The sequence below is a fragment of the Eleginops maclovinus genome, chromosome 18 (genome assembly GCF_036324505.1).
Source record: "Eleginops maclovinus isolate JMC-PN-2008 ecotype Puerto Natales chromosome 18, JC_Emac_rtc_rv5, whole genome shotgun sequence".
Classification (NCBI taxonomy): domain Eukaryota; kingdom Metazoa; phylum Chordata; class Actinopteri; order Perciformes; family Eleginopidae; genus Eleginops; species Eleginops maclovinus.
Genome location: NC_086366.1, coordinates 22,057,867 through 22,069,891, shown reverse-complemented (window position 1 = coordinate 22,069,891; position 12,025 = coordinate 22,057,867). Strand labels below are relative to the sequence as shown.

The window sequence follows — 12,025 nt, the reverse complement described above, 5'->3', positions numbered from 1 at the left end:
AGCATTGAAGATGGCTCGTGGCTGGGTCTTTCAGCATGACAACGACCCAAAACACACAACCAGGGCAACTAAGGTGTGGCTCCGTAAGAAGCATCTCAAGGTCCTGGAGTGGCCTAGCCAGTCCCCAGACCTGAACCCAATAGAAAATCTTTGGAGGGAGCTGAAAGTCCGTATTGCCCAGCGACAGCCCCGAAACCTGAAGGATCTGGAGAAGATCTGTATGGAGGAGTGGGTCAAAATCCCTGCTGCAGTGTGTGCAAACCTGGTCAAGAACTACAGGAAACGTCTGATCTCTGTAATTGCAAACAAAGGTTTCTGTACCAAATATTAAGTTCTGTTTTTCTGATGTATCAAATACTTATGTCATGCAATAAAATGCAAATTAATTATTTAAAAATCATACAATGTGATGTTCTGGATTTTAGTTTTAGATTCCGTCTCTCACAGTTAAAGAGTACCTATGATACAGACCTCTACATGCTTTGGAAGTGGGAAAACCTGCAAAATCTCCAGAATAGTTCTCCCCACTGTATGTCCTCCAAGGGCACCCCTCTCATGGCATGGAGACACTCCTGGTAGAGTGGCATTTTATTCCAGACGGTAGAGGACGGGCACTTGTCCTGTATGCATGGTCAATGCCGTCCACGATCCAGTGAGACAAGCGCTGTTTTGTCAGAGCACAGCCCTTCCTAGGACCACCGTAACAGACAAAGAGCTGTTCAGACCGCCTGAACCATCGGAGTTCCACCTCAAACACAAGCTGTTCACCGACAGGACATGTAGTTCGCCTACACGCTTTGCCAAAGTGATGGCGAGGAGAAAAGCCGTTTTGACCGACAGCCACCTCAGCCCTGCCACATTGACATGCTCTGTGTGGTCCTGAGCAGACCACTGACCCTGAGCTGTCCTGTTCTGCCACACTGAGGCAGCTGTCAACTTGCCCAGAAGGCAGAGGAACAGAATGTAGGGCAATGACTTGCACCTTCGGAAGAAGGGAAGGAGGTGGAGGATGTCGTCCATGCGCTGAGCTGACGGACAAGCCCTCATAGTGACAGTGTCCAGAGCTACACCAATGAAGGTTAAGCGTTAAGGGGTTCAGAGAGCTCTTCTAGAGAGAAGGGGAGCAGTGAGACCGGGACGGCACACAAATCAGCCAGTCGTCTAGGTACGGCAGAATCTTCATGCCCTGCGACTGCAGGGACAAGAGAGCTGCCGCAACGCACCTGGCGAACACACGTGGGGAGAAGGAGAGTCCAAATGGAAGCACCCTGAACTGAAAATGACGGCCTTGTAAGGCAAAACGAATAAACTGCCTGTGATGAGGCACAATAGGCACATGAAAATAAGCGTCCTTTAAGTCGACGGACGTAAACCATTCTTCCCTGGCAAAAGCACAAAGAACTTCTGCTGTGCTCAACATGTGGACTGGTAAGACCTTCAGGAACTTGTTGAGTCCCCTCAGGTCAAGAACCAGGCGAAGACCGCCACCTTTCTTTCTTACAAGAAAATGAGTCGAGTAGAACCCCCCGGGTTGTGCAAGGGGGTCCACAGGCTCGATTGCCCCTTTTACAAGGAGGACAGATATCTCCTGGTTCAGGGATAAGGCCTTCGCCGGATCTCTGATGATAGTCATCTTGATCCGGCCAAAGGCTAGGGGCCGGTGTCGGAATTGAAGCTTGTAACCCTGGGCTAAGGTGGAAACTACCCAGGGGTCTGAAGCTTGATCTGCCCAGTAGCTGAGCTGCTGCTGGGAGAAATAACCGACCGCCGGCCCCGATATCTCAGTTCCAAGCCCCCCGGCCTCTGGAGGCTCTGGGGGGGCGACGGTTAGGCACAAAGGTCAGAGGTTGCCTAAGAGGCAAGGGGGCGGGGCCGCGATGGTAGCGGACCGGCCTCTCAGAGGGGTGCTGAGGCCCATGGCGGCCACTGGGGCGAGCTGGTGGCTGGGAGCGGCCTTGGGGGGCAGAAGTGGAACCCATACACCTGCCAGGGGGGGGGGGGGGGCATGTACCTGCGAAGACCTGCAAACTACTGCCTGGTCTGATCAGCTTGGACAGTCCGCTCGAGCACCTGCAGAGCGGCTGAGCCGAACAGCTCCCATGGTTCCACCCGGACAGTACGGAGGGTCCTCCTACATTTCTCCGACAAGGGTGACAACCGAACCTGGCGGCGAGTCTGGACCAGAGTGGACATCAGGCGCCCCACCTCCCTTGACATCAGGGCAAATGCCTGCAATGAGGCATCACTGAGGCTGGTGGAGGAAGCGGAGAGGGCGAGCATGAGGTGCGACAGTGAGTTGCAGATACGGCCCATGCGCGCCGCTGTATCGTAAGCCTTAGACAGCAGGTCATCGGTGACCCGGCATTGGGGTCGAGGGCACCTGGCCCCTGGTCTCAGAGCCTTGTCAGGGAAAACTATGAGGGAGGCAATAGTACGCTCAACAGCTGGCATATGGTCAAGGCCAAATTTTGTCACATCCTGCATGGCTGCCAGGGCTCGGCCATCAGACGTAGGACAGGAGAGAGCCTTGGTGTCCCTCCAGCACGCATGCAACTCCCTCAGATATTCATCGGAGGGAGGGACGGTGAAGCTGGCGGCTGCAGGAGTGCGCCTGAAGAAAACACTAGCGGGCGCCGATTCTGACTGCCGTACATCTAGCTGCAGCATCCCCCATCAGTTCCACCTTGACAATAGCAGCCCTCACTGCACGAGGCATGACGGTGCAGTTCATGCACAGGTCCTCCGAGACACCCTCCCTCAGATGCTCGAGGCCGAGGCAAGAAGGGCACAGGTCATGGCCGTCCTCTGGTTGAAGAGGAGCCATGCAGGTGTTACAGCCAGGAGAGGAAAACATAGCGACAGAGAAATCTCCACACTAGTTCCTGCGGGCTGCTACAGTCAGTCTGAGCGAGAGCACTCTGCTGACTGCAAAAAACAAAACAGGCCTGGGCTCAGTGTATGCAGTGAGAGGGGAGCGAGGACACTCTATTCACTAGCGTGGAAGTAAATTAGCGTGAGCGAGAGCACTCTGCTAACTGAAAAAACAGAAATGTTTTACAGGAAATAATATATAGGCCAACAACAGTAGATAACGGCTAGCTCCTGCTAGCGGCCCACCAAGTTAGCTTGAGCGCGCATGTTGCTCCCGGGCCCAGAATAGCGCAGGACCGGCCCCAAGGGCAAACTGTGAAAGCTGGATGCAAGTCAGCGCACACTACAGTGAGAGGAGAGCGGGACACTCCCTTAACTGACACAGCACGCCGCCAATCTGGTTAACACAACACCAATTAGCTCGGCGAAAGCACTCTGCTAACCGTGCCAGCAGTCACATTAACGCTAGGAACAGTGTCTCACCGTACTGATGTGTCAACAGTAGGAGCGTCCGCCGGTCCAGTGCTCCTTTTTTCAAAGGTCCGAGCGGCGGACACCCTCTCTGGAGAGACAGCTCCTCGCAGCCTCTGGAGGGCGAATAACCCGCAGCTCCTACTGACACCGTCACGAGGCTACAACAGCTACGAGCTTCAAGTAGTAAATCATTTTTATTCTTATTCTTTTCTGTAGCTCAGAGAGCAACACTTTGCGCAGCGAGAAGATGAAAAAGGACTGATCTCGTAGATGACACCGGAACTAAAGGAGCATTTTATTATGTATCCGCGTCGGAGCTCCGAAGAGGAAGACGGAGTGTTGCCTAGGGACACGCACCAACACGCCCCCTTTCCTCGACGGCGAACTTTCCCGCTCGGTCGAACTCAGCGGTCACGGAGGAAGAGTTCCGAGACGAAATCCAAGATGGATGCGCCCCGTGCTACTTGTAAGTATGAACTGTTTTCATTGTTTTTGGACCACTTTGGTTGTTTAAATGACGATTTCAATTTCTCGTATCACTGCCAATGGTGATGGGAATCGGTCTTGTGGTAAATGCAATATTGAGTGAAGACTTGTTTCAAACGGGTGTTACTAAACGTAGCTAGCGTTGCTAACAGAAGATAAACTAAAACCTGTAGTGGAAATTGTAGAAGTTCAAATGGCTGCGTTTTGATAAGGTGGGGTAATAGTCATAATCATAATAAAAAACTGTAATGTGTAAGAAATATTCTTTTATTCGAAGCCCAGGAGTCGATTTAAAAGAAACGAAGTGAAGCTCCTCTTATAAGCTTGAAAAGGAGTATTTAATAAAAGGATGCAGCAGTAGGTAGTAGTAGCTGTGGGTCAATAGTCCGGTACATGCGTCCACAGGCCGCTGACTGAGTGGAGCTCATCAGTAGTTACTGTCTGGCGGTCCGGAACAAAAGAGAGCTCGATTTCACAATACAAACATGTTTTATAGAACCATCCCTTTCCGGTCATAAAATAAACAACTTCGAAATAAGACGTGCTCCAGTCTCGTGCTCTCATTGGTTGGTAGCGGTGGCTGGATCATGGTGGCCGCTTGTCACATGGGGTTCTCCGGATTCTTCTATAGGCTGGCGTCGTCGGGGGCGGGTCCTATTTATGACGTCACCGTCGCCATCTTGTTAGTGATGTCCTGAAGCGCCCACCTACGATATTCTATTATGCAATCCTTCTGAAGTTTATCAGTTATTAAACACGCAATAGTATTATTGCAGCATCAATGAGTGAGAGGTATAGGCGGTGTGTTTAGTATGTAACTCCACGCGTCCTTCTCTTTCTACTCATATATACAATACAATATTAGCTATATGCTATCTGAGGCTAAAAACAACATCCGGTAATACTACCGGAATTGGACAAATATGGTCCGTCCAGAAACAGTGAATTATCTTTTAATGTTCCGTTTCAATATATTGATTAGTTCTAACAAATGTAAGTGCTAGAAGCTTGTAGGATTGGTTTGCACCTCATTTATTTTAGCCTGATATAGTTATATGTTGGCCTGGCTATCCCAGCCTACATACTTCCGCCCAATTTCATTTAGCTCCTGTACGTGAGACTGGGCCAGAATTAATTATGTACGATTACTGGAACTCAGAATCCTATCGGTCCAATCAGCGAACAGGGGGAGGGGTTGAGAGCGATTACGTCGAAGTTGGTGCCGAGTTTGACTTGTAGTCTAGTCTGTAGTTCAACAATGGCGACGAAGGAAGAGACGCTACTATCGGGGTGTTGACAATCACTAAACCTAATTTTGACAGTTTAGTACATATATTGTCGCCTTCCTTGTTTTCAAATAATTGTTTCGAGTTACATCACTGGCCTGTGAATCATGATGAAGCATTAGGTTAAGGTTTAACACTTTGTATTACAACACAGTGTTTCCCCCAGTGCTTTATAGTTAGGCGGCCACCTTAACACACACCTGCCACAGTAAAGATGTCATCAGTAGCATTGCATTCAAACCAGCAGGAAAGCTCAAAACAAACATGTTGCAAAGGAATGATGTTGATCATCTTGGTGTGATGGATTTTTTCAGCCTTAACCCTCATCTCCCAAGACAATCACCAACTAACACATTTTCTGTGGGAAAAACACCTTGAAATGCATGAACATGATGTAGTCTAACTCTGGGTGTTAGGTTTAGGCCAGTTCTAGGTACAACTGAAAGGGGGAGAAAATTGACACCGAAACTGTTTAAAAGGTGTAAAAAGACAATAGAAATGTATTAAACTACTCGTTGCCATCCTCCTCGCTCTGGATGTTCATCACAGCCATTCACAGCTCCAAGGGCAAGGTTGTGCAGGAAGCAGCCATGATGATCATAACAACAATATCCATCCTGGTGTTCTGCAGGTCTCTTAAGCGCCGCTTAATGACTCCATCCAGGCTAGAGATGCGCTGGAATACAGCAGAAGACATCCTCTTTTCACAGCCTGTTGGCCAAGACACACATTTTGTGCCGATCCCCGACGGTCAGCACTTGAAACATAGCTTTGTGTGCCGCTGACTTGGAAACATTACATTTATCAGATATCTCTCCATAGCTGTTCTGATTGGCCATATACCAGAGAAACATGAGGACCTTTTTGTTAACAGGCAAGGGGGAAAGTCCATGGCTGTGTTCACTGTGCAGGCTTCCCTCCTGAAACCAAAGGAGCTGCTTGAACCTGGCTCTTCCTGGCTCGCTTGAAGCGAGGAAGTGACGTCATATCCGAGGGCCGAATCGGTTTGCAGAGAATAAAAAAAAAAACGCACCAATATACCAGAACCGGGTCATACGAGATCACACCTGACTTTGTTGTTATAAATACTCGACCTACGCAGGCGCGAGACGGAATATATCCAGTGCTAAAGCACTGCTTCTGGCGGTCAGTAAGGATGAAATAGAAGCGTGAGTATTACATAGCGATGTCACTATGTTACGGAAGTAAACAAAGGAGTCCAATGGAGGCATTTCAGGCAGGGGGGGGGAGTGTGTGGAGAGAACTTTGGAATTTTAGCCTTAGCAGACCATTTACATGTGTTAAAACCTATATGACACACTACAGGCAAGGGGAAAACCCGAAAATGCAAAAAAGGGCCCCTTCAATATCAAACGACTTGTATTGGAGGAGCACAACTGGATCAGTTCATCCCTACTGTGATGTCATTTTTATGTTAGAAGAGGTTCTTTTAAGTGCTTTCCTCATAAAGTCATGACGTATAGGACTGTAAATGTGTAGTACCTGAGCAGTGGCATTGCCGATGGTCCAGCTGCAGTCCACAGCAGTCTGGTTGAGGGCCCGGGTTTTAAGGAGGGGCCGGTCCGGCTGAGTACCAGTAGTCTGTTGATGGGACAGAGCAGTGGGACTGTCTCCTATACTGGTGTGAGCCCAAACAGCCACCTCATACAGAGTGCCTGCTGTCAGGTTAGTAGCTGGGAACAGACACACCAATATGTATGTGAGTAAAGTGTGGAACCGCAACTGACTTATAAAAAGAATCAAACACCAACGGTACCTTTGAGGATCCCCTCTTTGACCGTGTAGTTTCTGCTCTCCTTCACATGCATGTCAAACTGCCAGGACAGAATCACTATGTACTGCTTCACCTTTAAAAACAAGAGGAGCCCTCTCAGTCGGGTTTGAACGGACAGAGAAGAACAAGCTTTCAAGGAAACAAACTGAAGAGGAGCTCTCACCTCGTACGGGGAGTTGAAGCTGAATGAAAGGCTCATGGAGTCGTTTGTGATGCTGTCGGCGATCACAGAGGGGGGAGGCAGAGCTGCAGCACACACAGAGCAGGGAAAAAAGGACTTTATGTAATTTCGGGGCAGTTTATTTTCTATTTATTCTGATTGGTTAATTTGGAGAATCCAGAGGTTTTCATTCTTGCTAACAGACCGTTGCTGAGGAGAACAGACCGTTGCTATGGAGGATCAAGGGACTATGTACATACAATCTGCAGAAAGAAGTATACAAGTATAACAACCAACCTTTCTTCGGGGTTATGGACTTAACCTCGCTCCAGTTGCCCACACCCCGACTGGTCACTGCTGCCACCTGGGAAACACCATCAAGCCAACACTCAAACACACTGTGTATGATGGTATCACTACATGATTGAAAATGAAAAACACTTTTCATTTCATAGATGGTGTGTGTGTGTGTGTGTGTGTGTGTGTGTCTTACCTTGAAGCTGTACAGAGTGTCCGGCCGCAGCTCCTTCACCTCACTGTGGTTTCTTAAGCTTCTCTGTGACATCCAATCAGGATCTCCTCTCTTACTGTACTCAACCTGACACACACACACACACACACACACACACACACACACACACACACACACACACACACACACACACACACACACACACACACACACACACACACACACACACACACACACACACACACACACACACACACACACACACACACACACACACACACACACACACACACACACACTTGTTTAAGCTTAAGGTATGAAAAGGCAGAGGTAGAAAATTAAAACAGTCATTTACAAAATTGTATTGTACATAACTGCAACCAGAAGATGTCATATTGCAGATAGTCATAATGGATCCAGTAGTATATGTACGGAAGACGTGAACATGTTTTTTTGATATCTGACAAAAAGTGATTTTTTTGTGTGGTTCTGAGATTTAAGTCAGGAAAACTTAACTAGTACTTTTTATACACCAGGTGCAGCACAAAATGCTTCATCAACATCAAATTAAACCAAAACAAGAAAATCAATCAGGTCGGACGGTAAAACCTTTCTGCACACATACATAATGACCCCACTCGGTAAAATAAAGGGAAAAGACTAAATGGATAAATACAATAAAATAGAAAAAACCTATAAAACAATTAAATAAACAAAACAATATAAAATAAAATGAGGCCCTAATCCTCTACTATATATATGAGATTAGCAGACAGAGAGAGTTGCATGTATGCATAATCATGACCGAGCACTCAGTGTGTTCCTCCGCACAGGTTATCGCCTGGTGGCACATGAATAAAGACTCACAATGTACTCTCTGATGAGGCCGTGTCCTTTGTCAGGGGGGCTCCAGGACACTTCCACTGTCCCGTTCTCACTGTTGTCACAAGACAGCTGCAGGTTCCTGGGTGGGTCGGGCACTGCAGGAAACACACATACACACACACACACACACACACTTATCATTAAAAATGAAGTGATGGGAATAAAAGTAATAATGTGCTAATGAAAGTAGGCACAACTAATAGTTTAACGTGTCAGTGAAAATAGTAAACACATTTTGACAGGCTTTTAGAGCTGGCTACAGTTTTAAAGCTACTTGCTACTTTGCAGTCATATCAATTCTTCTTCTCAGAAAGAAGTCCAGTACATTTAAAGTCAGAACACCACAAACTAATGTTAAGTTATTGAAGGATCACAAAGATTGATCAGCTTAAATACAACATCATTTTTGAATTTCTTTTGCTCATCTAACATTAAGTGTAGATGTGAGCAGATATACCAGATTACAACTCCTATTACACTACACTTTAGGATCATATAGCATTGAAGGTAATGAGTCATATAGACATAATGGATACTCACAGCCCTCGGGTGTCCTGACCGTGATCACCTCATTGGTCTTGTGCAGCCTGCTGAGGCACTGAGTGAGCACCTTGACCTGGTAGGTGGTGTCTGGCTTCAGCACGGCCAGTTTGTAGCTGGTCTTGTTGCTGTGGGTGTCCATGATGGTCCACTGCTGGGTGCCCACCAGCCTGGAGATGAAAACACAACATGAGGCATAAAGGCATCGGGCCCTCTCTACATCCAAGTCTGGATAGCCTCAGGCCCGGACTATCATCAAAAATGGCCGACTTGGGCTTTGGTAATGAAAGACAATTTAAAATATTTGTGCAATCTAATAAGCATTGCCTGTACCTAATTCTGTAGATATTGTGTTGTTTTGAATAATTATGTAAATCAGCAATAAAAGGTACTTTGACCTAAGACCTTGCCGTTTGAGTTACCGACTTTTCCTTCCCAAAGTGACAATCACAAATGATATGCGGTCAATCCTGTTAGACTCAATAAACACGACGTTTATATCACTTTAGTGACTTTATTCCAGTTCAGAACAGGACAACTCAGTGGCCACCATTTCCACTGTAACCGGTCTACTCCAGTCACTCAAACACACCACGCATGCGCACAAGCGTTCCCAGGGTCAAAAGGTTACAAAGAGGGAAAATACAAGTTAACAATCTCCCTATCCTTTTTTATGTGAAATGATAAAACAATAAATAATAATAAAACAATGTACAAGTAATACTTGTCACAAGATTTCAAATAAACATACAAAGTCATCCAATGACCATAAACAAAATAAAATGACATCCCGGTGACATCCTGGTACATTGAATTTTGACAAAAGATGAACATATTAATAATGCAAACGAAGTTTTCAGTGCTTTGAATTGTCTGTGCAATAAAGTTTTCACCTCAGATTCCACAGTCCTTCACTTAGAGCTTTCAAAAGCACCAGAGCCGAAGCTCCCTTTTTGGTGAGACAGTCAGCAAGTTGGCCTTTTGTGTCTGACCAGAGCATCTCTTTTATTTGCTTGCTTTGTATAAGCTCCTTAATACCACTTATATCCAACCTAAGTCTCTTTTCTGTGACCTGTTTAGTTGACTTGAGGGCATCGAACAGGGACCGATTGTCGGTTACACAGACCAGTGAAGGAGCATTCAGTTCAGCCTTACCAGTGGTGAGCTCAGAAAAAAGAGTTGCAAGGAAAATAGCATTGTCTACACCATCAGACATAGCAAGTGTTTCTCCTGCAAGGGTGCTTCGTACAACACGTCGAATTCTTTTGGACTGCCAACACAGAGGAGAAAACTTTCCTCTTTCTCCCATAAGAACAATCAATGTCCCCCCCTGTGTACCTCCATCAGGAAGATTACCCAGAGAAGCATCACTGAAAACCACCAAGTGAAGAGCATCGTTTCCTAAATGCTGGAACTTGAGGGTCACTTTGTCTGCCTTAAGCTTACGGATAAGTTTATTTACCTCATGCATAGACTGCACCGTAGCATTTTTGATATTAGATGCCAAACTACATGAGTCAAACATAACATCTGGTCTGGTCTGCTTGGCAACCCATAGGACTTGTCCTATTTTTGACCTAAGCTGCTCTTTTTCAGTGTCATTAAGGGGCGCATCCCTAAGTATAGCACGTGCTGGTTGCATGTGAAGAGGTTGTAAATTCTCAATGTAACTGTGCTGATGTACCTGAACTACACCATCAACAGTAGCAAAATCCATTCCTACATAGGAGAAATGCTCATGTTCCTCACGCCCTACATGGAACGCAGACTTCAGTAGGGGAATCACATCTGTTGAAAAATCTTGCGAGCCTGCCCAAAGAAAATCATCTACATGGCATGCAAGTACTCCAGTAACCTTAAACTGCTCGTCTAACCAATAAAAGACTGCTGGATCCACCTGCGACATTTGACCACCTGTGCCCAGCATGGTTTCTTTGACTTTGTTATACCAATATAGAGATGCATCAGCAAGACCATATACACATTTCTTCAGTTTCCATATAATATTTGCACTGCCTGCCTCAGGAGGGGGCCGGATATAAATATCCCTAGACAGCTCCATGCCCTGCAAGAATGCAGATTTGATATCCATAGAATGGACTTGCCACTGGTTTTGACAGATTACTGATAACAACAGCCTAAGAGATTCTGAAGCACAGGTTGGAGAATCTTTCTGTAACTCTTGCATATTAAGCTCTTCAAACCCTCTGGCTACGAGTCGTGCTTTAGGCACAATACCCTTGGGAGAGTCTTTGAGACTACAGACCCATCTAGTGGAGACACATTTTTGGCCTGCATTATCAACCTCCTCAAACACATGATTATTGTGCCAATTTTGTATCTCTTCTTGTTTTGCTGCATCAAATGAAATGTCTTTTGCTATGAGTACATCAGCCTCCCTGTCTTCTGACTCAACGTTAAGACTACCAACAGATGACATATCAACTGACTCCTTTTGTCCCTCACTGCCATCAGGTTCAAGATGTTGTAAGTTAAACCAGTTTTTATGCTGTCCTGTGGCTTTTCCTGCTCTGCCTAAAACTCTGGCTGTATGTTGAATGCCATCATCTCTGCTCACAAATGTTACAGTCTGACCTGTTCTTAACCTTACACCTGCAAAAGGGGCAGGGTCACCACAGGCCCTGTGCTCTGTGTCAGTTTGTGTCACATTAGGTTGTGTGATGGGTGGGTGCAACACTTCTCCTGTATTCACCTCCATGTCACTGATGTTCTCCTGTTCATTGTCAGTATTATGGTCACTATCTGAGCTATCTTCTGTAGTGTTTGACACGCCTACCTCACTTTCTGCTTTTCTGTTAGCATCATCTTGAGCAATCTGCTTGTCGTGTTCCTCTGTGTTCACCTTACAAAGCCTGGAATGATGCACTCTAACAAGAATCCCACCATGTCTTACAAATACAACAGCCCCATCCTGACCAATAACCACCCCTGGTCCCTTCCACTCAGTGCAGTCTGCTCGTTTGTAATATACTCTGTCTCCTGTCACATATTTGTCATCTGTAGGTCTGAGCTGCTTGCGAAGTGCCCTCCTAATT

The 12,025-nt window shown here is 46.4% G+C and overlaps 1 protein-coding gene across 1 annotated transcript in view; it reads right to left on the bottom strand.

Annotated features, from left to right (window-relative positions):
- Positions 1-12,025, bottom strand: part of sorl1 (sortilin-related receptor, L(DLR class) A repeats containing) — a 93,882-nt gene that overhangs the window by 8,319 nt on the left and 73,538 nt on the right. The window contains exons 35-41 of the mRNA XM_063906850.1: positions 8,970-9,139; positions 8,412-8,524; positions 7,566-7,670; positions 7,370-7,436; positions 7,076-7,158; positions 6,895-6,985; positions 6,621-6,811 (exon numbers count right to left, since the gene is read on the bottom strand). Coding sequence (XP_063762920.1) covers positions 6,621-6,811; positions 6,895-6,985; positions 7,076-7,158; positions 7,370-7,436; positions 7,566-7,670; positions 8,412-8,524; positions 8,970-9,139 — 820 coding nt within the window. The remainder of the gene's footprint in view (positions 1-6,620; positions 6,812-6,894; positions 6,986-7,075; positions 7,159-7,369; positions 7,437-7,565; positions 7,671-8,411; positions 8,525-8,969; positions 9,140-12,025) is intronic.